At 45.1% G+C, this 26,575-nt stretch overlaps 1 protein-coding gene across 3 annotated transcripts in view; it reads right to left on the bottom strand.

The window, feature by feature from the left end:
- adam11 (ADAM metallopeptidase domain 11) overlaps positions 1–26,575 on the bottom strand; it is a 209,242-nt gene that overhangs the window by 131,909 nt on the left and 50,758 nt on the right. For all 3 annotated transcript variants that reach the window (XM_085966258.1, XM_085966257.1, XM_085966259.1), the window contains exon 4: positions 22,708–22,774. In XM_085966258.1, coding sequence (XP_085822384.1) covers positions 22,708–22,774 — 67 coding nt within the window. The remainder of the gene's footprint in view (positions 1–22,707; positions 22,775–26,575) is intronic.

Raw genomic sequence — 26,575 nt, 5'->3', positions numbered from 1 at the left:
CAAAGGTGCATCAGAGAACCTGGGTTCCCTGTCTGGACCTCTTCAAACCATTTTTCTTCAATCCGGAAAGTTTCCCTGTTGTCTGCAGCCAGAGTGCACCTCCCCTTTAAGAGGTGCTGGCTGCCATTGTGGCATGAGGCGCCTGATTTCCTGACCCCTAAACACGCATGCAGCCAATGAATAGCGTGGGTATCACTAACTGCACGCCTAAATCATTAGAATGAGGTGCCAGCACGAATTTAACGTGGTGTCTGGGGACCACTTGAACAGGTGCGAGACCACCCCCACTGCACACCCGAAATTCTAGGCCATCATTTCGAACTTTTCATTCAGCCTCGTACATCCCTCCCAGATCGATCTTGTCTCCCTTCAGATGCTCCTGCACACACAAGCACACAATCTGACTGAATTCTTATTTCATTATTCCAACATCCACAGTATTTTGCTTTTGCACATAATCTGACTACCCAGTGCGTTCAGGCTTATCTGCTGGTCTGCTTCAATTACCCACGTAAACATCAGGCAATTAATTCAGTACTTATATATCTGGGAGAAGATACAAAGTTGCACCTATTTCATTTCTGTGAATCTTTTCAACAGTTCCTGTTTCCTCCTGTGTCTGTGGCGCACTTTAATTCGTTTTACCTTATGCACTCCTGGAGCGGAATCAGAATTGGAACTGTCCTTTTCCCATGACCAATACTTTAGAAGTTACTGTAGAGCTTGTAGAAGAAATGGAGTTCATGTGGGTAGAATTCCAAATATGATGTTAATTACACTGGAACCACTTTGTGCATTTCTTATCTTTCCGAAGACAGTGCCCTAAAGGTTATTGCAGGGGGGGAAATCTCAAATGATCAGCAGCATCTGTCCTGGTATCAATTTTCTGCAGCTACAATCTTCCAGTAAAGTCACCAAAAAAACTTCCAAAAGCCAATATATTTATTTCATTTCAGCTCCATTAAACATAGAGGGCCAATTGAATAAGACTAGTGCACTTATTGGTCACTTACGCCATTGATTTAATAAGCACAGTTCATCAAGGTTTAAAAATTCTGTTTCTAAAGTACTTCCCCTCCGGAAGAGCAATTGCTCTCCACTTAGAAACCTTTTACAAGCCATCCTCGACTGATTGACGATAGTCAATCATCCCAAATCTTTGCCTCTCAGGTCAATTTAAAGCCCAGGTTTGACCGAGACTTGAGAACTGCTCGCATATTGTGGGAGGCTCTTGTAGCACCTGTCTTGCACTTTTGGACAGAAAAAGCTGCTCCTCTGTTAAATAATCCCTCTCTCAGCTCAAACCTTCCTTCCCTCTCCATCAACCCCGCCAGCACCACCTTCCTTCCCTGCACCTTGCAATCTTTCGTGCTTCTCCATTTTAAGGAGATGGTATCCTACTGGTTGTGGTACTAGGCTGTCAACTCAAGGGGTTATGAGTTAAAATCCCACCATGACAAGCTGTGAAACTGAATTTTACAAATCTGCAATAAAGGGAGTTAGGTGGCAGTATTGATCAAAGAAACTATTATAAAACTGGAGAGGGATGATATAATTGAGGGGCCAAAGACAGCGCCTATTTGGTTAGAATTAAGGAACAATAGAGGAGCTATTCCCTACTGGGTGTAAACTACAGGCCACCAAATAGTGAGAAGGAGATAGAGGAGCAAATTTGCAGGCAGATTACAGAATGATGCAACAACTACAGAGTAGTGATAGTGGGGGACTTCAATGATCGTAATATAGACTGGGATAATAACAGTGTGAAGGGCAAAGAGGGGGAGGAATTCCTGAAATGTGTACAAGAGAACTTTCTTGATCAGTGTGTTTCCAGCCCAACGAGGAAGGAAGCAGTGCCGGGTCTAGTTCTGGGGAATGAAGTGGGGCAAGTGGAGCACGTTTGAGTGGGAGAGCATTTGGGGGAAGTGATCATAATATCACGTTTAAAATAGTTATGGAAAAGGACAAAGTACAATCAAGCGTAAAAATACTTAACTGGAGGAGGGCTAACTTCAGTGAGTTGAGAAGGGATCTGGCCCAGATGGACTGGAATCAAAAATTGGTAGGCAAAACAGTAATTGAACAATGGGAGGCTTTCAAAGAGGAGATGGTTCAGGTACAGAGAAGACACATTCCTATGAGGGGAAAAGGAAGAGCATCCAAAGCTGAAGCTCCCTGGATGACTAAAGATATAGATGTTAAAATGAGACAGAAAAAGGAGGCTTAGGACAACTGTAAAGGAACCCAAAAGTCTTTTATAAACACATAAATAGTAAAAGGGTAGTCCAAGGAAGGATGGGGCTGATTAGGGACCAAATAGGAGATCTTCGTGTGGAGACAGAGAGCATGGCTGAGGTACTGAATGAGTATTTTGCATCTGTCTTCACTAGAGAAGAGGATGCTGCCAATGTAGCAGTAAAGGAGGAGGCAGTAGCGATATTGGATAGGATAAAATTAGATCAAGAGGAGTTACTTAAAAGGTTGGCAGTCCTCAAAGTAGAAAAGTCACCTGGTCCGGATGGGATGCATCCTAGGTTACTGAGGGAAGTAAGGGTCACAATTGCAGAGGCTCCGGCCACAATCTTCCAATCGTCTTTGGAATTGGGGGTGGTGCCAGAGGACCGGAGGATTGCAAACGTTACACCTCCGTTTATAAAAGGGGAGAGGGATAAACCCAGCAACTACAGGCCAGTCAGCCTAATGTCGGTGGTGGGGAAACTTTTAGAGTCAATTATCCGGGAGAAAATCAATTGGCATTTGGAAATGTATGCGCTAATAAATGACAGCCAGAAGGGATTTGTTAAAGGAAAATCATGTTTGACTAACTTGTTTGAGTTCTTTGATGAAGTAATGGAGAGGGTTGATAAGAGTAGTGCAGTTGATGTGTATATAGACTTTCAAAAGGGGTTTGACAAAGTGCCACACAATAAACTTGTTAGCAAAATTAAAGCCCATTGGATTAAAGGGACAGTGGCAGCATGGATACAAAATTATCTAAGGGACAGAAAGCAGAGAGTGGTGGTGAACGGTTGTTTGTCAAACTGGAGGGAAGTATGCAGTGGTGTTCCCCAGGGGTCAGTCTTCTTCTTCTTCTTAGGCAGTCCCTCGGAACCGAGGATGACTTAAGTATTAGGACCACTGCTCTTTTTGATATATATTAATGACCTGGACTTGGGTATACAGGGCATAATTTCAAACTTTGCAGATGATACGAAACTCGGAAATGTAGTAAACAATGAGGATAATAACAGACTTCAGGAGGACATGGACAGATTGGTAAAATGGGCAGGCACATGGCAGATGAAATTTAACGTAGAGAAGTGTGAAGTGATACATTTTGGTAGGAAGAATGAGGAGAGGCGATATGAACTGAATGGTACAAACAGGGAGACCTGGAGGTGTATATACACAAATCTTTAAAGATGGCAGGACAAGTTGAGAAGGCTGTTAAAAAAGTATATGGGAACCTTGGCTTTATTAATAGAGGAATAGCGTACTAAAGGAAGGAAGTTATGCTAAACCTTTATAAAACACTGGTTAGGCCTCAGCTGGAGTAATGTGTTCAATTCTGGGCATCACACTTTAGAAAGGATGTCAAGGCCTTGGAGAGGGTGCACAAGAGATTTACTAGAATGATACCAGGGATGAGGGACTTCAGTTATGTGGAGAGGCTGGGGTTGTTCTCCTTAGAGCAGAGAAGGTTAAGATGAGATTTGATAGAGGTGTTTAAAATCATAAATGGTTTTGATAGTGTAAATAAGGAGAAACTGTTTCCAGTGGCAGGAGGATCAGTAACTGGAGAACAGAGATGGTTGGTTGGCAAAAGAACCCAATGTGACGTAAGGATACATTTTTTTTTTTACACAGCGCGTTGTTGTGATCTGGAATGCACGGCCTGAAAGGGTAGTGGAGACAGATTCAATCTAACAATCAAAATGGAATTGGATAAATACTTGAAGGGAAAACATTTACAGGGGTACGGGGGAAAGAGCAGAGGAGTGGGACTAACTGGAGAGCTCTTTCAAAGAGCTGGCACAGACACAATGGACCAAATGGCCTCCTTCTGGGCTGTATCATTCAATGATTCTATGAAAGCTACCGGATGGTCATAAAAACACAACTGGTTCACCAACGTCCTTCAGGAAAGGGACCTGCCATCCCACCTGATCTGGCCTCTATGTCGTTCTAGTCCTACACTATGTGGTTGACTCTTAATGTCCTGATGGAAACTAGGGCTTGGGCAATAAATACTGAATTGGCAGTGTCACCTACATCCGAGGAACAAACAAACAAAAAATTCTGTCAATATTTATATAGTCATTGATTATCTAAAGATTTTCCTCTAATGCTTCTGGTAAGCAGTGGTTATGCTGCCCTACATAATCTTCCTTTCCACTTCATCCTCACTGTTGAAATAATAAATCAGTGCACTACATCTTCCTTTAACACATTCTTCTCCAGGATCTGAAAAGAACAGCAGTAACTTATAGGACCTTTTATGTGCAAAATGTCCCGAGTTACTGTACAGCGTGGGCAGTGACCAAACAGCAGGGGAGAAATTAGGGGAGATAGCTGAAAGAATCGTCAAAGAGATAGACTGTCTGGAGACTTTGGGAGGGAAGGAGGAGAGAGCTGTGGAAATAATGTTTGTCCTACAATCTACAGGCTTTCAAAACCCAAGATTAGAATTAACATAGAAACATAGAAGATAGGAGCAGGAGTAGGCCATTCGGCCCCTCGAGCCTGCTCCACCATTCAATACGATCATGGCTGATCATCCAAATTGTCTAACCATTTCTAGATTTATCCCGTCTTCTGTTCTATTTTTTCCAGTCTTGCTGCAGTCCAGCTCACTGGGCCTTGCCTCTTCACCTAGGCTTCTGAATAATCATTTTTTTTTAAATCTCCTCTGTTGTCAAGCAATCCAAACTAATATTAATCAATACTTCAAATTAAGAATTGAATTTGCTTTTCTCTCCCCTTGCTCATAGTCATAGAGTCATAGAGTTTTACAGCACAGAAAGAGGCCCTTCGGCCCATCGTGTCTGCGCCGCCCATCCATCCCTGTCCAGTCTAATCCCATTTTCCAGCATTTGGTCCATAGCCTTGTATGCAATGGCATTTCAAGTGCTCATCCAAATGCTTCTTGAATGTTGTGAGGGTTCCTGCCTCTACCACCCTTTCAGGCATTGAGTTCCACATTCCAACCACCCTCTGGGTGAAAAAGTTCCTCCTCAAATCCCCTCTAAATCTCCTGCCCCTTACCCTGAATCTATGCCCCCTTGTTATTGACCCCCCTACTAAGGGGAAAAGTTCCTCTTTATCTACCCTATCTATGCCCCTCAATATTTTGTACACCTCAATCAGGTCCCCCCTCAGCCTTCTTTGCTCCAAGGAAAACAACCCCAGCCTGTCCAGCCTCTCTTCATAGCTGAGGCGCTCCATCCCAGGTAACATCCTGGTGAATCTTCTCTGCACCCTCTCCAAAGCAATCACATCATTCCTATAGTGAGGCGACCAGAACTGCACACAGTACTCCAGCTGTGGCCTCACCAGCGTTTTGTACAGCTCCATCATAACCTCCCTGCTCTTATATTCTATGCCTCGGCTAATGAAGGCAAGTATCCCATATGCCTTTTTAACCACCTTATCTACCTGTTCCGCTGCCTTCAGGGATCTATGTACATGTACACCAAGGTCCCTCTGACCCTCTGTACTTCCTAGGGTCCTACCACTCATTGTGTATTCCCTTGCCTTATTTGTCCGTCCAAAATGCATCACCTCGCACTTTTCAGGGTTAAATTCCATTTGCCACTTTTCCGCCCATCTGACCAACCCGTTTATATCGTCCTGTAGCCTGAGGCTTTCCTCCTCACAATTTACCACCCCACCAATTTTCGTGTCATCTGCGAACTTACTGATCATACCTTTTACATTCTCATCCAAATCATTTATGTAGGTCACAAACAACAAGGGACCCAGCACCGATCCCTGAGGTACCCCACTGGACACAGGCTTCCAGTCACAAAAGCAACCTTCGACCATCACCCTCTGCCTCCTGCCACTCAGCCAGTTTAGGATCCAACGCGCCAAGGCACCCTGGATCCCATGGGCTCTTACCTTCTTGACCAGTCTCCTATGCGGGACTTTGTCAAAAGCTTTACTGAAGTCCATGTAAACCACATCTACAGCATTTCCCTCATCCACCCCCCTAGTCACCCCCTCGAAAAATTCAATCAGATTTGTCAGACATGATTTACCCTTGATAAAGCCATGCTGACTATCCCCGATTAATCCTTGCCTCTCCAAGTGGAGACTAATTTTGTCCCTCAGAATTTTTTCCAATAATTTCCCTACCACAGATGTTAGGCTCACTGGCCTGTAATTCCCTGGTTTATCCCTGCTACCCTTCTTAAATAATGGTACTACGTTAGTTGTTCTCCAGTCCTCTGGTACATCCCCTGTGGCCAGAGAGGTTCTGAAAATTTGTGTCAGAGCCCCTGCAATCTCCTCCTTTGCCTCCCACAGCAGCCTGGGATACATCTCGTCCGGGCCTGGGGATTTATCCACTTTTTGGCCTGCTAAAACCGCTAGCACCTCCTCCCTCTCGATGCTAATATGTTCAAGTATGTCACAGCCCCCTTGCCCGATTTCTATGTCTGCATCGTCTTTCTCCATAGTGAACACAGATGCAAAAAATTCATTTAAAACCCCGCCTACATCATCTGGCTCTACACACAGATTGCCACTTTGGTCCCTAATGGGCCCTACCCTTTCCCTGGTTATCCTCTTGCCCTTAATATACTTATAAAACATCTTAGGATTTTCCTTTATTTTGCTCGCCAGTGTTATTTCATGGCCCCTCCTCGCCCTCCTAATTTCTTTTTTAAGTATGCCCCTGCATTTTTTATACTCCTCTAGGGCTTCTTCCGTCTTTAGTCTTTTGTAACTGCCAAAAGCCCCCCTTTTATTTCTAATGCATTTTTGTATATCCCTTGTCATCCAAGGTTCCCTTTGCTTGTTGGTCCCACCCTTGACCTTTACAGGAACATGTTGGCGTTGTACTCTCTCTATTTCCCTTCTGAAAGTCTCCCACTGTTTTGATGCGGATTTTCCTAGAAGTAGCTGCTCCTAGTCCAATTTGGCCAGATCCTGCCTTATCATATTAAAATCGGCCTTCCCCCAATTTAGAACCCTTATTTCCGGGCCGTCTTTGTCTTTTTCCATGACCACCTTAAATCTCACCGAATTGTGGTCACTGTCGCCAAAATGCTCTCCTACTGACACTTCCACCACTTGCCCGGCTACATTCCCCAGAATTAGGTCCAGTACCGCCCCCTCTCTTGTAGGACTTTCTACATGTTGGCTCAAAAAGCTCTCCTGGATGCACTTTAAGAATTCTGCACCCTCTAAGCCTTTCACACTCTGACTATCCCAATTTATATTGGGGAAGTTGAAATCCCCCACTATTATTACCCTATTATTTTTGCACTTTTCTGAGATTTGCCTACATATCTGTTCCTCTATCTCCCCCTGACTGTTTGGGGGCCTATAGTACACTCCCAGCAAAGTGCTTGCCCCCTTTTTGTTTTTAAGTTCTACCCATATGGCCTCATTAGAGGAACCCGCTAATATATCATCCCTCCTTACAGCAGTAATTGACTCCTTAATTAATATTGCAACACCCCCTCCCCTTTTACACCCCCCTCTGTCTCGCCTGAAGATTCTATACCCCGGAATATTGAGCTGCCAGTCCTGACCCTCCCTCAACCATGTCTCCGTGATAGCAACAATATCGTACTCCCATGTGTTCAACAACAACTTCAGTTCATCCACCTTATTTGCAAGACTCCTTGCATTAAAATAAATGCCTTCCAGCCCTGCCATATTTTCTTTTGCCTTCACAGCTGACTTGTTTTTCCCTCTGTATTTGGCTGTAAATCTGTAAATTAAGTTCTAAAGCTGTTACCAGTCTGTGCTAATGTTAACGAATCTCAGTCAGGGCAGCAATTGGGAACGGTATTTTGCCTCAGGACCTATGGGCTGGGGATGAGAAATCGGTCTAACGTCCTGCTGCTGATTATTATCCAGTGAAATCGGAAGAACGTGTTCAGAAATTGGGTGGAAGTCGGTTCAGCACCGATTCTCTCCAAAGTCGAACAGCTTGTCCACATTCTCTGTCGAGGCTCATACATGAAATGCACTCATAATATAAAGAGTTGACCAATAAATCTGATCACAGAAAGAATCTGTGTGTCATAATACAGAAAATACTGGAAATACATAGCTGGGCCATCAGTCTCAATAAAGAGAAAATATATTAGCATTCTGCTCAACTTTCACTTGACTTTTACCCATTGCTTTCCCATAAGGGGTTGGCCATTTAGGACTGAGATGAGGAGAAATTTCTTCACTCAATCTTGGAATCTTTGGAATTCTCTACCCCAGAGGGCTGTGGATGCTCAGTTGTTGAGTATAGTCAAGGCGGAGATCAATTCGATTTTTGGACTCATGAGGAATCAAGGGATATGGGGATCAGGCAGGAAAGTGGGGTTGAGGTTGAAGATCAGCCATGATCTGATTGAATGGCGGAGCAGGCTCGAGGGGCCGCATGGCCTTCTCCTGCTCCTATTTCTTAAGTTCTTATGTTCTTATCTCCTTTTCCTTTTGTCCAGTTCTACAAAGAGACTCATTCATCTCCCAGTTTCTAGTTCTAATGAAAGGCACCTAGGCCTGCGAAGTACATCCAGCATTTTCTGGTTTTGATTCAGATCCTCAGCATTTACTGTTTATTTTATCTCAGAAATTGTGCCAGCTGTAAAGAGAAATGCCGCATTTAAAGGGTTAAATAAAACAGGCGATGGATTATAGCAACAGTATCTTGGGCCGTGACTTCGCCAGCCGCGACGAGTCCGGTGCGGCGGGAGCAGACAGCCGCCTCAAACTCCACTCCAGTCTTCATCCCGTCTCCTCCAAGTGATTTTGCCCTGATTGGGCTTGTTAAGCCCACCATGCGAGGCTCCCGGCCAATTAAAAGGAAGCGGGTCTGATGATGTCATCTCATGATGCGTCATCAGCCGGTTTCCTTAAAGGGGCCATGTCCACATTCATTTTGACAGTTGTGCTGTCAGTGTTCTGCAGCATTGAGGTGCTGCAAACACTGACAAGCACTGCACAGAAGTGCATGTCTGCACCCAGGCTCTCCCATGACTCCCTCCATATGCTTATGCAGGGAGTCACAGCACGCAGGGAGGTTCTCTTCCCTCCCAATGGGTGGAAGATACCACCCCAGGAGACCAACGCAGCCTGGTTGCACATTGCCCAGGAGGACACGAGCAGGAATGTTGTCAGGAGGACCAGGCTGCAGTTGGGCAAACCTTTCAATGATCTCTGTAGATCACGAAACGTTACTGCAAAGCCACACTCAACCTCATCCTGCTGTACCACTCATCACATCCCCATCACTCTGCCTTCCCTACCTTACTCCTGCACATCCTTACTCACACCAACTTACCTTGCACCTCCACCCATCCCCCTCTCTCTATCTACATTATCACTTCCCCATCTCACTAGCCACCCCTCACACTCACCTTTATCCTAGTCCAATCATACCAACTAACAACATACAGGGTAGGCACTTGGGTGCTTTAGCCAATGTTCGTGTAAACTTTCTGTTAATGTGTTGTCAAGCATTGAAATCCTTATTTTCACCACTTTGCCTTCTTGGACAGATTTGTGTGCACCTTTGAAAGTGTCTTAGTGAGTTGCAGTGGATGGTGAGATATAACATCATCGTCCCCACCCCCCAATGGTGATGAGTGTGAAAGGAGTGACTTGGACATTGTAGGGATGCTTTATGGTGCTGGTGTGGGGTGGTGCCAACCTGGTGCATCATGTGGCAGCCAGGGTGTAGTGTTAAGTGAAGCAAATCTGGCCATGGTGAGGCCATCGCTGGCGTCCCGGGCAGGAATATGCATGGGTGATGATGCCCTGTGCAGCATCAGTTGATTGCGGAGAAGGTTGGTGTGGATGTTGGTGCTGCTGGTGTTGGGGCTGATCGTGTTGGGATTCTGAGGACCAAGGTGAGATTTTTTCAAGGGCACCGATGCTGATAGAATAGATGGCAGGTGAGGTTGAGATGACAGATGCGATCTGTCAATGGTGAGAGAGGTTGTTCCAAGGAGGTGACAGTGGATAGAGAGTTTGCTCCAAACACTTGCAAACTGCATAAAGCTCAATCTGTGTTCCAAATGCAGTAAGCAACAGCTTCTGACCTTGGAAAGTGAAAACCTATGAAATGGGAGCTTTCATAGACCATTTGCAGCTGTCAGGTTAGTAAATCACCACATGCTGACTCAACACCCGACCTACTTACCTGACATGATAGCCGCTCTCTGGGAACCTTGTTAAAAACCCTGGTAAAATGGTAAGTGCATGGGAAAATGGTGCTTAACTACCTTTTAACAAGCTTTTAAGTATCTAAATAACCCACCGCTTGGTGTCGGGTCTGTTCTGGGATGACAGACCCGACACTTGGGAAACTGACACGGAGGCGGGTTTACAGCGGGATACCGACCCGTTGTCAATCTTTGTGATTTTGACAGCGGACCCGCCTCCAAACCCTCACTCTGAGCGCTGGCAAAATTCCGGTCTTGGTGTGCAGAGTCTGCCATGTAATCCAATACTAGAAACCTTAACTTTCATTTCCAATCATAACCTCTTTAATGCAAGTACGATACTAGTCAATCTGGGTTCTGTTGATATAGACATTAATATCTGATACAGGATACAGCTGGCCACCCCCTTCAACAGTCTGCTCTTTCACTCCTCCCGAGGTGATTTTCAATTTTAGTAAACTTGATACAGTTGACTTCACAAGCGTTTAACTTTGACCAATGTTCCCCGAAGCTGCGAGGCCGCACAGCAATGGGAAAGATCCCACACAGACAGTTCACCAGCTTTTCCATTGTAAGTACCGCGCGTGCACAGAACTTTAAAGGGACAGGCTCAGTAAAAGAAACAGGCCGTGCAGCACAAGGTGCAGCCGACAGGGAACATTGATTTTGACTATTTGAAATTCAGAGATTTTTTTCTACATTCATACATATATTTTATGAAGTCTATTTCAGTTAAAGATATACCCACATCGATATTTTACGAGGTAATTGTATACTTAGGTGTACAATCACACACATTTTACGAGAGTGGATATTCCCAGACATAGTTTATGGAGTCACTGCATGATGCCTGCGGGAGCAATTTATCACCACATCAGGCTGTCTGCATTGGGCACAATGTAGACAAGGGTTTTGGGGGGTGGGGGGGACTTGGGGCATGCAGAGGCAGCTAGTTTGGCCCTGGGTTCTGGTTTAGTTAGGTCTGAGGATGGTGGGGAAGTATCCTGAATACTGGTGACCATGTTGGTTGGGGTTGAAGCTTCTCAAAGCCATTTTCTTCCTACATTCTCTCAGTTAATGCAGCTTGCTGCTGTCTGTTCTTGTTAAATAAAATGTTGTGTGTGTTTAGCGCCAATGTCAACACTTTATTTTATGCACTGGTATTCCTGATTACCTCAATCTGTCACTGCATATATTTAACTAAATGGGTCATTTGCACTAACAAAATATTGCCTGCATTTATAACCTATTCCACAAAGAGTGAGAAGAGCAGTATTCAGCAGGTACCGAATCCTGAGAATGATTCTTGTTTGGTACAATATTAAGTCAAACTTGAAAGAAGGAGCAGTTGCTGTCGCCATGGAAATGAATTACTGCAGACATAATCAGCTGCGTACCATTATCATTGAAAGTGGCTCAACTTTCTCATATCACCTAACACTCCGACAAACTGCATCTCTGACCTCATAATTTCTTGCAGCAAAGTAATCGAATCCCAAGACATCCAATAGCATTGCCATTTTATGAACTTGCTAAAATCCGCATTAAAAAATGTCCTACGTAAATCACAGCTACCTACCCCCGGCCAAATTTCTAGTGCCCGTCTTAAACACGGCAGGCAGAACAAACAATTTCTGACTTTAAGAGACATCTGAAAACCCATTTCCAGAACTTGCTTAATTTTGTCTTTCGAAAAGGCAAAAAGGAAATAATACCGAACACAGTCTTCATAAAAAGATTATCCGGCAGCTGGGGGGGATGATGTGGGCCTGATCCAGTTTTACATGGGCAACCATTTCATCCAGCAGTGACAGACAAACTGCAAGCATAATCATGGGCGCTCCTCTATGTAGCCCATTATGGGCACTTGGGAAGGCTTTGATAAGAATACTACAAGAGCCCCTAATAAACTGTGGCTTATATATACACGGATACTGCAATACATTGCTAGTGTGATCCCTAGGCAACCATTGATGGAAATATGTCAAATATTTCTTAAAAACAGCATTTAACATTTCTATAAGTCACCAAGGAACTGAAAGAGAATGGGTGACTCCCTCTGTAAGAGATCACAGTTATTTACACCAGGGAAAACCCACAATTATTGACATTTCCAATCCAAGGTAATTCAAATGGAACCCATTAAGTTAAATGAGTAGGAACCCTCCTTCCATAAAGGCAACACTAAAACGTAGCCAGCAACATAGTAAGATCAGCACCGAACAGATAATAAAAACTGATGTGATTGGGTGGGTTGGGCTAAATGGCGAGGGGACTATCCAGGATCAGGTGAGCCGAAAGCAACCAAAGTGATTGGAATCCTCCCCTTATTAGTGAGATTGGTCATATTTCTCTCAATAGAAAAATCTATTATCTACTATTATCATTATGTACGTCACAGGAAAGAGGGACAAAAATAGCAGAAGACATACAAATTACAAATTCTGCATTTGAAGAGCACGATCTTCCGATAGGAAGACAAAAGTTTGCAATAATCTGATCTACAGCTCATTTCAATCCACATTGAACATGAAGCAATTAACCCCTGTTTGTGGGTAGAATTCTATGAATTACAATTTAATTCCACCTTCCAATTAAGAGCACATGGAACATAGAGTCAAGGGTGAGAAAAGCCTGTTCGAAGCCCATTGAAACCCATTCTCTTCATATCATCCTGCTGAAAGAGTGGACACAGAGAGAATGTTTCCACTTTTGGGGGAGAGCATAACTAGAGGCCATCGATATAAGATAGTCACCAAGAAATCAAATAGGTGAATTCAGAAGAAACTTCTTTACCCAAAGAGTGGTGAGAATGTGGAACTCGCTACCACAGGGAGTGGTTGAAGCGAATAGTATAGATGCATTTAAGGGGATGCTAGACAAGCATATGAGGGAGAAGGGAATAGAGGGTTATGCTGATAGATTTAGATGAGGAAAGACGGGAGGAGGCTTGAGTGGAGCATAAACGCCGGCATGGACTGGTTGGGCCGAATGGCCTGTTTCTGTGCTGTATATCCTATGTAATACTATGTAATGTAATCCTTTGAATGTGTCTAATGATTTTGCCTCTACTGCCCTAGCCATCAGATTACAAACATTAAAGAAAGAAAGAAAAACACCTTTCATGTTCCAAGGACATTTCAAAGCACTTTACAATCAATCACTATTTTTTTTACAAAAATCTCTAATTACTGTAATTATGCAGACAAACCCTTTGGGTAAAGAGGATCTGCTTTAAATTAACCGTCCACTAATTTAAATTAATTTCCTATGATCCTGCTTTCCTAGATTACACTGAAGTAATATTCCATGGTTGCCATCTATACCAGTGATTATTTTACATACTCTAGTGAGGTTTCCCTTAATTACCTTCATTCTAGGCCAGAGAGCTTGATTTTCTCTCTTATAATTACATTCTACCGCCACTCTTTCAATCTTCACAATACTCTATTCTGCAGAAAAATCCCTTCAAGACAACACTGCACAAAGTTGCACTTGCAGCAAGAGTGAAGGCCACATACAGATCTGCAGTGATCCACGAGGCCCAGGCTGGGCCTGAAATCCACTGGTTGATCTTCAAACAGGTGCTGCTGTTAGATTAGATTGCATTATTTATCTTACTGATATCAATTATGTTATTCTCAACACAAAGGGTTCTATTTTGTTGCCGATTTAATATTTTAGTGAGGAGAAAAATGTATTCACTATGAAATGAATGATTTTTCTCCCTTTATCTTGCATTAATAAATGACCCAAGCTATTTTAACAGTAAGATAATGGAATACATTTTTCTTTCAACAAACACTTGCATTTATATAGCGCCTTTAATGCAGTAAAACGTCCCAAGGCGCTTCAAATTTTGACACCGAGCCACATAAAGAGGGATTAGGGCAGGTGACCAAAAGCTCAGTCAAAGAGGTAGGTTTTAAGGAACGACTTAAAGGAGGAGGGGGGAGAGGTAGTGAGGCGGAGAGGTTTAGAGAAAGAATTCCAGAGCTTAAGGCCTAGGTTGCTGAAGGCACTTCCACAAATGATGGAGCGAAGGGAATCGGGGATGCGCAAGAGGCCAGAATAAGAGGAGCGCAGAGATCTCGGAGGGTTGTAGGGCTGGAGGAGTTGGCAGAGATAGGGAGGCGCGAGGCCATGGAGGGGTTTGAACACCAGAATGAGAATTTTTTTATTTATTTATTTATTTATTTATTTTTTTAAATCGAGGCATTGCCGGACTTGGAGCCAATGTAGGTCAGCGAGCACAGGGGTGATGGGTGAGTGAGACATGGTACGATGATGCTGCTAAACTTTAAACAGTTAGGCATTGTTTCTTTGGGTGAGCCCTTTGCTCTCATTTTTCTCAGCTCTCCCTGCACACAAGTCCCGAAACGATACAGTGTGCAGGCAACCTGCTCAAAGGAGCTCCATTCATATCATGATTTTGAATGCCTGCTGGGATATCAGATCAGCTTCAGGTGACTTGCCCTCAGGTCTGCTTTCCCTCCCTGCGAGGAAGTGGCAGCCTCCCGCAAGGCTGTAATTCATTTGACCGCAGGGAGGAGCTCAGGAGCTCACTGTGTGGGCAGCTACGTGCTTGAGTTCCATCTGGCATGAAGGAGCAGGGCTGGCGTTCCGCTGTTTAAAACAAACCTCTTCTGGTTGCAGTTTTTAAATACTTTTCGAATGGTTCATGTATTCATGCAGCTGGCGCTCGCAGGATTAGCCTATGATCCAGTGGCACAGTACAGGGCCAGGGTGTAGTGCTGGTCCTGGCCACAGGGCTGGAAGGGGTGGCTAGTCTTCTACTTTTTCCAGTGGTGTCATTGAGCTGGGTCGCTAATCTTGTGGTGCCTGGAACAAATGGTGAAGTACTTCCATTTTTCCCTGTTGTCTCAACCATTTCTAGAGGTGTGCTCTGGAGTTGATGACCTGAGAGCGATACATCTTCTTACTCCAAGCAGCAAAAGGTTGCTCTAGACCATGGTCTGCAGGGACCATTGATTATTGGGAAAACCCAATAAGCCAGAGAATAAGTACGAAAGGATTATGAGACCAGTCAAAGAATGGGAATCATTGGGCTCAATTTTGTCAATGGGGAGCTTTTGGAGGCGGGACTCCCACTTTTTGGGTTGTAGTCCCGCCTCCATCGATTTGTGGCCAACCCACGCTAGTTTCCCTTGATTGACCTTGTTAAGCCCGCCCAGCGGGCTCAGCAGGCCAATTAAGGGACACCTGGTTACTGGTGACGTCAGCAATTGACATTTCACCTGTCAAGAGCTTTTGACAGATGAAAAATCAGTGTTTGACAGCTCTGTGAAGCTGTCAAACACTGACAATCTGTCTTCTGACTTGAGTCCTTCTACTCAGACTCAGTTAGAGATCTCTCCAGACCAGAAAGCAGAGGCTGCAGCTTTTGACAGTTCAGCGGCCATTCTGCTTTCTGTGCCGGTGAGCTCAGGGACTCCCGAGAACTGAAGGAAGGAAGCCTGCAGGAGAAAGTAAAGGTAAGTAAAACTTATTTAAAAACTTTACACTTACCTCACACATTTACCTCTGCACACATGCACCCATCACTCACCTGCACAACGGACATCTCGACCCCTCCAACCACTGCAGACCGACGGTCCGCCTCGCTAACTTGGCGTGGTTCGTAGCTGTCGGGAATCCCACACTTCAGGGCTAAAAATAGGGATTAGGCAAAAAACTGCCTGTTAACTACCTGTTAACAGGCAGTTAGTTGGCACTAATCGCCTTCCCGCCTCGGGGAGATGGCTCCCAGCACAGGTCGGGTACCCGCCTCCTGGGACATTGGCACGGAGGCGGGTTGGGGGCGGGATGGGTTCCTGCCCCCCGATTCTGCAATTTTCTCACCACTGCCACCTCCAAACCCGCCTCCTCGGGGCTTGGAAAATCGAGCCCATAGTCTTGATTTCGATGAATTGAGGAGGAAGAGAGTGGACAACAGTATAATTGGAGCTTGGGAGGAACAAAAGAAAAGAAAGGTCAAGAGACACAAAGACCATAGCTCGTAGAGTGGGCAAACAAACTGCAGACTGTTGCCTCAGGTTCAGCGTGGCTTAGTTGCTAGCCCTCTTCTTCTTAATCAGAAGTTTGTAGATTCAAACCCACAATGGACTTCACCTCATAATCCAGGTTGACACTTCAGTGCTGCATATTGGGATCGGTCTTTCAGATCAGACATTAAACCATGGCCCAATCTGCCTGTGCACGGCACTATTTGAAGAGAATATTGGCTTCTCCCAGTGTTCTAGCCAATATTCCTCCCTCAGTCACCACAAAAAGCAGATTATCCAGTAATTAATTCATTAATTAACTGCCTCAGTTGCCCACATGACAAATAACTGCACTTCAAAAATGGTTTGGCACACATGGACATTCTGAAAACGTGAAAGGTGCTATATAAATGCAAGTTTGTTCTTTGTCATTCAGCCAGAATTTGGGTGAGTAAACTGTAGACTCCTTCACAGACTCCTCATGTACTGTGTAGCCTCATTCAGCTGGGACAAGTAAAGAAGCAGATTTCCACATCGTTGTAGGCTCAAATTCTTTGAGCTAGAAATTCATTATAGCCAAGGAATGGGCGGGCGGTGTTAGGACAAAAGATGGTGAATTAACACCAAGCGAAAATGCTCTAGACTGCACGCAAAATTCATCCTCACTGCTCAATAAAATGAATGGAGTCTTAAATCCCAAGCTCATTGGCATTACACCCAATATCGAGTGCAGGCTAATCGCAACTCATGATTGCCACAGGCTTTTTTCACTACTTAAAGGGGAGGTTCATTGATGCTGCAGCACTTCATTCTCAGAATTGTTGGCAGTGCAGCTGCCTCAACAACCATAACAAGAAGGACAAGAAGAAGGAGCACTTATTTACAAATCCTCATGGATGATCGCCGCCCCGGGGAGAAAGCCTGCAGGTTTTCCCATGAAGCTTTGGAGGCATTGGTTTTAGCGCTGGAGAGAAAGCGAGCAGTCCTATAGCCACCAACTGGCAGGAGGCCCTCGCCACAAGCCTGCTGCACTATGTGGAGGGATGTGGAAAACCACATCATGGACCGCCCATCCGGAGGCCTGATTATCCGGCTGTCTCCTCCCTCCCTCCTGTTCCTCATCTTCTTCCTCCTCCCTCTGTGCACATGTTCCCATCTTTCTCACTGCCTATGCTCCTTCCAATATAAATCCTGGAAGGCGAGGTGGCATGCCAGTACAGCCCCCATTAATCTTACCAAGTGTTGCAGTTTGAATCTTTGAAGAATAAATATAGCTAGTTTGTACCTGCCAGAAGACTCCTGATAAAAAAGAACCTTGAAATTACTCAATGAAACTGTTGCAGTAGCTGAAACTAACAAAAAGCCACTGAAACTGCACTAACCTGACAGGTGTGAGTGATTACTGATGATCCCTTTAAATAATGTCCCTGGAGCTGGCTTCCTGGTGCTGCACGCCAGCTCTCCCCTTCAGTGTTTACTCCAGGAGGTGTGGTAAATGGCTAAACGCAATCTAGGAAATTGGGCGTTCAGTGAGCGTTGCACACTCACTGCCGTCACGATCTTCCTGGCATTGAGGTCCCCGGCAATAGCTGTTACCGGCAGTGCTACAGGGGGTCCCGATTTGGTGTGCGGCACTAGATTCGCCTCACCCTGTCGGTACTGGTCTCAATGCCGCATTTGCACCATCTACTGGCGCTAATGCAACAAATTTTCCCCACTTTATATGCTAACAAATGAATAAGGAAAGTTCTGATTTGCACAGGTGCTATTCTCAGACTGTTTTCCATCCATGTATTGTGATACATCATGATAATGTAAGAGGAAAGCAGAATTTGGCCCAGTACAAACTACAGGGTGTTTATTGTTATGCGACAGTACTGGAATACTCTAGTTGAAAAGTATTCGCTACCATATTGAGAGGTTGAGGTGAATCGCATCGATGCATTTAATGAGAAGCTAGATAAGCACATGAGGGAGAAAGGAATAGAGGTTATGCTGATTGGGTGAGATGAAGAAGGGTGAACAGCAGAACCTCCATAATCTTGCTCTGTCAAGCAAAACCTGTCATAGGTTACCAGGAAATAATTTAATTCGAACAAAGGTTGTTGAATTTGTGGGGGAAATTACAGGACTAATCCTCTCTCTCACTCTCACACACGCACACCCACGCAATCTTTTTTTAATTGGATTCTCTTATATTTCAAATACATACAGTGGAGTGGCCTGCGAACAGCCCCACCTCACAGTCAATAAAAGCTAAAAGCTCCCCAAATGTACGATTAGAATTAACACTCAGCTGTACACTGAAATGATACAGCATTGTAACTGCATCATAATCAGCTGGAAACATTTGAAAATGTGGCAGCTGGCACCTGCTTGTCGAGTATATATTGACTGCTGTATAATTCACCCTCCTACGTTCTGTGATCATTTAAACAGGTAGTATAATGTGACATATATACTGGATTTTACTATAAATGCACCACAGAGGAAAGGCATGATGGTCCTAATGAGAGAAGGTTAAACGATCGTCCATAACATCCCCCGACGTAAGAAAACTACTAGGCACTTGGTCTAAGTATTAAACAAAGCTTTAATCAACTGTTTTTCAATATGGAGATCTAGTTGTGTCCTTCACTAGTTCCTGTTAAAGAGAGTCCTGAGCAAGCTGGGCCCATGCCCAAGTATTTATACTCTCCCAGGACAGCGCCACCAGCAGGCCGCCCAGTATCATTTCATAAGTCATTTCCACATGAATGACAAGATTCATGTCACCCAATATCCTCCCTGCCTCTTCTGAAGGCTCCTTGTCCAAGTGGCCATTGTTCATGTGTGACTGTATTTGCAACCTATTTGAACGTGAAGGGTCTCAGACCCGAGTTCGACACTCCGTCCCCAGCAGTGGGTTGCTGAACAATGTTGTTTTCGTATCTTTACACAATGAGCAGAGGAAGGATTCGCAGGCTGATTAAGTCATCCGTAACCATCTTTATAAACATAGAAGATAGGAGCAGGAGTAGGCCATTTGGCCCCTGGAGCCTGCTCCGCCATTTAATGAGATCATGGCTGATCATCCAAATTCAGTACCCTGTCCCTGCTTTCTCCATATCCCTTGATCCCTTTAGCCTTAAGAAATATATCTAACTCCTTCTGGAATATATTTACTGAATTGGCCTCAACTGCCTTCTGTGGTAGAGAATTCCACAGGTTCACCACTCTCTGGGTGAAGAAATTCCTCCTGATCTCTGTCCTAAATGGCTTACCCCTTATCCTTAGACTGTGACCCCTGGTTCTGGACTCCCCCGCCATCGGGAACATCCTTCCTGCATCTAGTCTGTCCACTCCTGTTAGAATTTTATAAGTTTCAATGAGGTCCCCTCTCATTCTTCTAAACTCCAGCGAGTATAAGCCCAATCGACCCAATCTCTCCTCATACTTCATTCCTGCCATCCCAGGTATTAGTCTGGTGAATCTTCGCTGCACTCCCTCCATGGCAAGAACATCCTTCCTCAGGCGACCAAAACTGCACACAATACTCGAGGTGTGGTCTCACCAAGTGTACAACTGCAGCAAGACATCCTTGTTACTGTACTCGAACCCTCTTGCTACGAAGGCCAACATACCATTTGCCTTCTTAACCGCCTGCTGCACCTGCATGCTTACCTTCAGCAACTAGTGCACAAGGGCACCCAGGTGTCTTTGCACTTCCCCTTCTCCCAATCTATTGCCGTTCAGATAATAATCTGCCTTCCTGTTTTTGCCACCAAAGTGGATAACCTTGCATTTATCCACATTATACTGCATCTGCCATGCATCTGCCCAATCACCCAACCTGTCCAAATCATACTGGAGAGCAGTGTTGGCCCTTCAACAACCACCACCAAAACAGATCAACTGATCACTCGTCTCAATTCGGTTTGTGGGACCTTGCTATGCAAAAATTGGCAGCTACCCTTGATTGTAAAGCAACATTGACTTTTGAGATGTAGTCATTCATTAATTGTGAAGCATTTTTTGAAAGGCCTGAGGACGTGAAAGGTGCTATATGAATGCAATTTCTTTATTTTCTACTCTGCCCTCAAACAAGGGCTCAGACCAGAAACTGTTATAGAAAACAAACGGTCACCCGAGAGAGAAATACGTGGACAGAACACACTGCAATATCTGAAATGTATTTACACTTACAGTGAGAGCAGCAATCCTCCCTTAATAGTGTTTATACAGCAACTGTCATTCATTTAACACCTTTAATGTAGAAAAAACACAACTAGAGTTATCCACCTTTCATGAATGAAATGAACTGTGCTGCTCCTGGCTCAGTGAGTAATCCTCTTTATTACATTCATTCAAATCACTAGCTTTGTACAAAACATGCTTACCGATTCCATCAGGCAACCTTAGGAATAGCAAACTGAGACTGCTGATAGGTTTGATATGAAATGTGGTCCCTACCAAGACCTAGAATTGGGTATTGCAATATTGCTGTAATGACTGTTTGCTATTTTGATGAATGATAATTAACTTTCCTTAGTCTAATATGAGAAACAACGGATGCACTTGAATAATAAAATGAGATGTTCTAACGCAGGAGGAGATTGAATAGATACACTGCTACTATCCAAAATGAGACAATGGGGAGACTTTTGTAACATAAGAACATAAGAAATAGGAGCAGGAGTAGGCCATTCGGCCCCTCGAGATCATGGCTGATCTTCTACCTCATCTCCACTTTCCTGCACTATCCCCATATCCCTTGATTCCCTTAATATTCAAAAATCTATCGATTTCGGTTTTGAATATACTCAACGACTGAGCCTCCACAACCCTCTGGGGTAGAGAATTCCAAAGATTCACCACCCGCGGAGTGAAGAAATTTCTCCTCATCTCAGTCCTAAATGGCCGACCCCTTATTTGTCTTGTGACTGCCCCATTTGCACTTAGAAATGGGCCAGTGGCAGAATCAAAATCAAGTGGCGGGTAGAAGTGTCGACTTAGGTGGCGTTAATGTCCATTTCAACCCACATCTGGGGCCCGAACACCCACCTTAAGCATTGCATAGAATATACAGCACAGAAACTGGCCATTTGACCCATCTAGTCTGTGCTGGTATTTATTCTCCACACGAGTCTCCTCCCATTCCATCTGCCTCATCTCAGCCTTTCAGCATATCTTTCTATTCCCTTTTCTCTCATGTACTCGTCTAGTTTCCTTTCCTCAACCACTCCCTGTGGTAGCGAGTTCCACATTCTAACCACTCTCTGAGTAAAGAGGTTTCTCCTTATTTTCCTACTGGATTTATTTGTAAATTGATAGCCCCCGAGTTTTGGATTCTCCCACAAGTGGAAACATTCTCTCCACAGCTACCCTGTCCAACCCATTCACGATTTTAAAGACCTCTATCAGATCACCTCCAAGTCTTCTCTTTTCTAAAGAAAAAAAGCCCCAACCTGTTCAATCTTTCAGGTCAAGCAGGCAAAGCCTCAAGCATAAGCGTAGTCATTTACACCCCAACGCCATTTTCATCTCTGTCCGCCTGACTATTGCCAGTTCCTGCTCTCGCCCACCAACCATGGGCTGTACAAATTGGAGTAACAGTTAGAGGGATCCTCAGCTGCTATCAGATAAAGCTGGTTGGAGCTTTTGTAGACACTTTTCTGGCTGTCGCTTGTGGGCTTTCCACCTTAGCAGCTCTGAAACCTTGTGTAGGTTCTGCACTCATGTTGCCTGCTGCTCCACCCTGTTGCTTCTTTCTATTCCAAACAGTTCACACATGACATTGAGGGTTGTCCTATGAGGAGAGATTGAGTAGATTGAGCAGATAGTCTCTGGAGTTTAGAAGAATGAGAGGTGATCTCATTGTAACATATAAGATTCTGAAGGGGATTGACCGGGTAGATGCTGAGAGGTTGTTTCCCCCTGGCTGGAGTGTCTAGAACTAGGGGGCAGAGTCTCAGGATAAGGGGTCGGCTATTTAAGGCTGAGATGAGGAGGAATTTCTTCACTCAGAGAGTCGTGAATCTTTGGAATTCTCTACCCCAAAGGACTGCGGATGCTGAACCGTTGAATATATTCAAGACTGAGATCGATAGATTTTTGGACTCTAGGGGAATCAAGGGATATGGAGATCGGGCGGGAAAGTGGAGTTAAGGTCAAAGATCAGCCATGATCTTATTGAATGGCGGAACAGGCTAGAGGGGCCGTGTGGCTGACTCCTGCTCCTAATTCTTATGTTCTTATATTGTAGAACCACATTATTTTAATATTCCTGCCGTAAAATATAAGCCAATAAAGTATCTTCATCTTACCGAAGTCTGTGTGGTCTTTCCTTCTTCACTGAAGTGCCTTTCAATGTAACGTGCCGACAGCAAGTCTCTGATAAAGAAAAAAGAACAGAAATGGAAATGTGAGTATGTAAACGGACTTGCTATGTTGGCAGGTTAGATCCCAGCTTAACAGTGAGTATACTTCAGGACGCTGAAAGCCACAAAAGATCTCAAAGATAATTACAGTTAAAGGCGCCATACATCTTTAGAAACCTACAGTTCTTTCATCACAGCATCTAACTACCCCTTAACTCACTACAGAGGTTTCTGGCTCCATCACCTTGCCCAGAAGGCAATTCTATTGATTAATCTTTGCATGAAGAAATGCATCCTTACCTTGCCCTGAACTTGCCTTTTATCAGTTTATACCCATGTCCCTTAGCTCTGCTGTCAAGATTCAACTTAAAATAATGCTATGGTTTAACCTTTCCTCGCTGACCTACATTGGCTCCCGGTTAAACAATGCCTCGATTTTAAAATTCTCATCCTTGTTTTCAAATCCCTCCATGGCCTTGCCCCTCCCTATCTCTGTAACCTCCTCCAGCCCATAACCCCCCGAGATATCTGTGCTCCTCCAATGCTGGCCTCTTGAGCAATCCTGATTTTAAGCGCTCAACCATTGGTGGCTGTGCCTTCAGCTGCCAAGGTCCTAAGCTCTGGAATTCCCTCCCTAAACTTCTCGGCCTCTCTACCGACCTCCCTTTTCTACTTTAAGACGCTCCTTAAAACCTACCTCTTTGACCAAGCTTTGACCAAGATCTGCCCTAATATCTCCGTGTGTGGCTCGATGTCAAATTTTGTTTGATAATCGCTCCTGTGATGCGCCCTGGGACGTTTTACTACACTAAAGGTGCTATATAAATACATGTTAATGTTGTTGTTGTATTCCACTTATGTATTTCTATATAAGGTTGTCTCTCATTTGCCTCAGGTTTTTCTTGCCTATCCTTATAGCTTAGTTGTCTGACACTAGGAATCACCCTTGCAGACCTTCTCTGCATTACTTCCAAGGCTTTGAAGGATGTTTTCTTTCTGAGTCCATGACCAGAATTGAATGTAATATTAAAGGTGTTGCCAGACCAGAGCACTGTGCAGTTTAAGAATGGTGAGCTCAGAATTGTAGTCAACAGATTTAGACGGCCAATTCAAAACTTAGGGCATATCCAAAACACGGACCCCAACAAGTGTGGAGTGTAAATGATCTCACTCCATTAATACTGAACATCCTTCAGTGCTTTAAATACACTGAAGCCACCTGTATGCCCGTCTGATGTAAGCTAATCCTTCCTGTGTGCAAGTTCTCCCAGTGCCCCGATTCCTTCACAGTAGAATACAGACAATTCTCTGAAATGAAAGTCTTTTGTTCTGCCCTGACCTACTGCACATAATCGTATTCCTTTAAAAATATATTAAATATAACAGGTGAGGAGATTACAAGGTATCCAATCATTTACACAAAGGAAGGTTTGGGTGGTCAGTATTGGTGATAGAAGGCCTTGGATCCTATAAATGCATTTATGCTTGGGCAACACTTCACATAACCTTTCAATTTTACTCCCAATCTCCTCTGGGTTACAGGCAAGGTGAGTGTGGAATGGCAATGGCAGGTTAGAATTGGAGACCTTTTATAGGCACACAAGATTCAGGCTTACACACCAGTTGTTACAGCGAGTGCATTATATGAATGGCACTATTGAAGCATACTCACTCTGCTAATATACTGGCACAGAGGAACGTGATTTATTCTGTCCTCTTTCTCCCACTCAGTCCTACGGTGGATTAGGTTAAAATAATCCCCTTTGTATCTGTTTTTAAACTGTGAAAAGGTTGGACCTGCACCTTGCCCGAGCAGCTACGATGAAAACACAGATGGGTTGTTTGCAGATCTCAAGGGGAATGGCTCAAAGTAGAAAAAGCAGCAAGTCCCTGGGTGCGGGAAGAATTGGCAGAGGTGGTGTGTGAACCCCTGGTAGATATTTTCAATAGCTCACTGAGATTTTGGTTGGTGTCAGAAGATTGCAAAAATAGCACATGTGGTCCCCACATTCACAGGGGCTTAAAATCAAATCCAAGGAACTATAGACCGGTGAGTCTAACCTTGGTGGTAGACAGATCATAATGAATGCTATAATTGAGCGTATAGAATATACGGGGGGATACAGGGGCTATCCAACTTCAGAAAACAAAAGGTCATATTTGACCCACCTTATCCAGGTTTTTTTGAATGGTTGATCAAGGACACTCAGTAAACATAGGCCTAGAAATTGGGTTGGGGCGCCAAAGTGGCGCAAAAGTCGCCTCAGCGCAGGATTTAGCGCAGCGATCGGAGTGATACCGATCGCCAGAAATTCAGTTTCAGTGCCCCTCGAGGGAGACGGGGCGAGGCTCGAGGCGCTCCGCGTCCCTCTTAGGGCGCTGAAACTGATTATCGCAGCGCAACGTGACGCAGCGCCACACGCTGTGGCACGGCGCGCTGCGGTACTGCAGGCCTTCCTCCCACTGTTAAGGGGGAGGTGCCTGCAACAGCGCGATCCCCGCTCGCGAGTGCCAGCAAATGAGCCCGGCACCAAGGAGAAGTGCCGGGCTCTCGGGAAACAGCCGGCAATGCCGCGGGAGGGGGGGGGGGGGGGGGGTTAGGAGACCGGGGACTGAGGTGCTGGCAGGCGGCCGCCGAAAAAGTGGCCGCCCCGCACCTCCACCTTAACTTGCGCCGCTGCCGGCACAGTAAGGCCCCGTGAACCGGGCGCGGGTAGCGAGCGGCGCAACTGCGGCGTTCGCTACCAAATATCGCACACGGGGCACGAATGGGGCGCTGCGCACACCGATGACGTCATCAGTGGCGGCGCAGCGCAAATGCCTAACGCCACCATTAGCGCCCCTACTGAATATCGCCGGAGACGCAGCCAGTGGCGCTACAGCCACTGACTGCCTCTTTAGGCACTAACAGGTGGCGCTACTCACCCAATTTCTCCCCCATAATCTACAAAAGGTTTTCGATATGTTGTGGCATGAGGGATTTTCTTCAAAAAAAATAGATCTCATGGTGTGAGGTAAAATGGGAAGATGGATAACAAATTGTCTAAGGAACTGTAAACAAAGGGTGGTTTTTACATGTGATATCCCCCCAATGGGCTCTGGTCACTAATGGGCTTCCCCAGGGTTCAGTGTTAGGTTCCCATCTATTAATTACTAGCTGGAGTGCCCGGCGGTGCCGAGGGTTTTTTGAGGGCATGTTGTTAGGAAAAAAGGAGAAATAATTTTTATCTATATATATCAATGAGTCTGCCCATCTGTGTGGGGGAAGGAAGAGAGAGAGAGAGTGGGAAGGAGAGAGAGAGAGAGGGGGAAGGAGAGAGAGAGAGAGAGAGAGGGGGGGGAAGGAGAGAGAGAGGGGGGAAGGAGAGAGAGAGAGAGAGAGAGAGAGGGGGAAGGAGAGAGAGAGAGAGGGGGGGGGAGGAGAGAGAGAGGGAGAGAGGGGGGGAGGAGAGAGAGAGGGAGAGAGGGGGGGAAGGAGAGAGAGAGAGAGCGAGAGAGGGGAGAAGGAGAGAGAGAGAGAGGGGGAGAGAGAGAGAGAGAGAGAGAGAGAGAGAGCGGGGGGAAGGAGAGAGAGAGAGAGGGAAGGAGAGAGAGAGAGAGAGAGAGAGAGAGGGGGGAAGGAGAGAGAGAGAGAGAGAGCGGGGGAAGGAGAGAGAGATGGGGAAGGGGAAGGAGAGAGAGATGGGGAAGGAGAGAGAGATGGGGAAGGAGAGAGAGAGAGAGAGAGAGAGAGAGAAGGAGAGAGAGAGAGAGAGAGAGAGAGAGAGCGGGAAGGAGAGAGAGGAGGAGAGAGAGAGAGAGAGAGAGAGAGAGC

The sequence above is a fragment of the Somniosus microcephalus genome, chromosome 24 (genome assembly GCF_052327205.1).
Source record: "Somniosus microcephalus isolate GS21.2 chromosome 24, FLI_Smic_1.0, whole genome shotgun sequence".
NCBI lineage: Eukaryota > Metazoa > Chordata > Chondrichthyes > Squaliformes > Somniosidae > Somniosus > Somniosus microcephalus.
The sequence above is the reverse complement of the archived record's forward strand: the minus strand, read 5'-3'. Positions and strand labels throughout refer to the sequence as shown.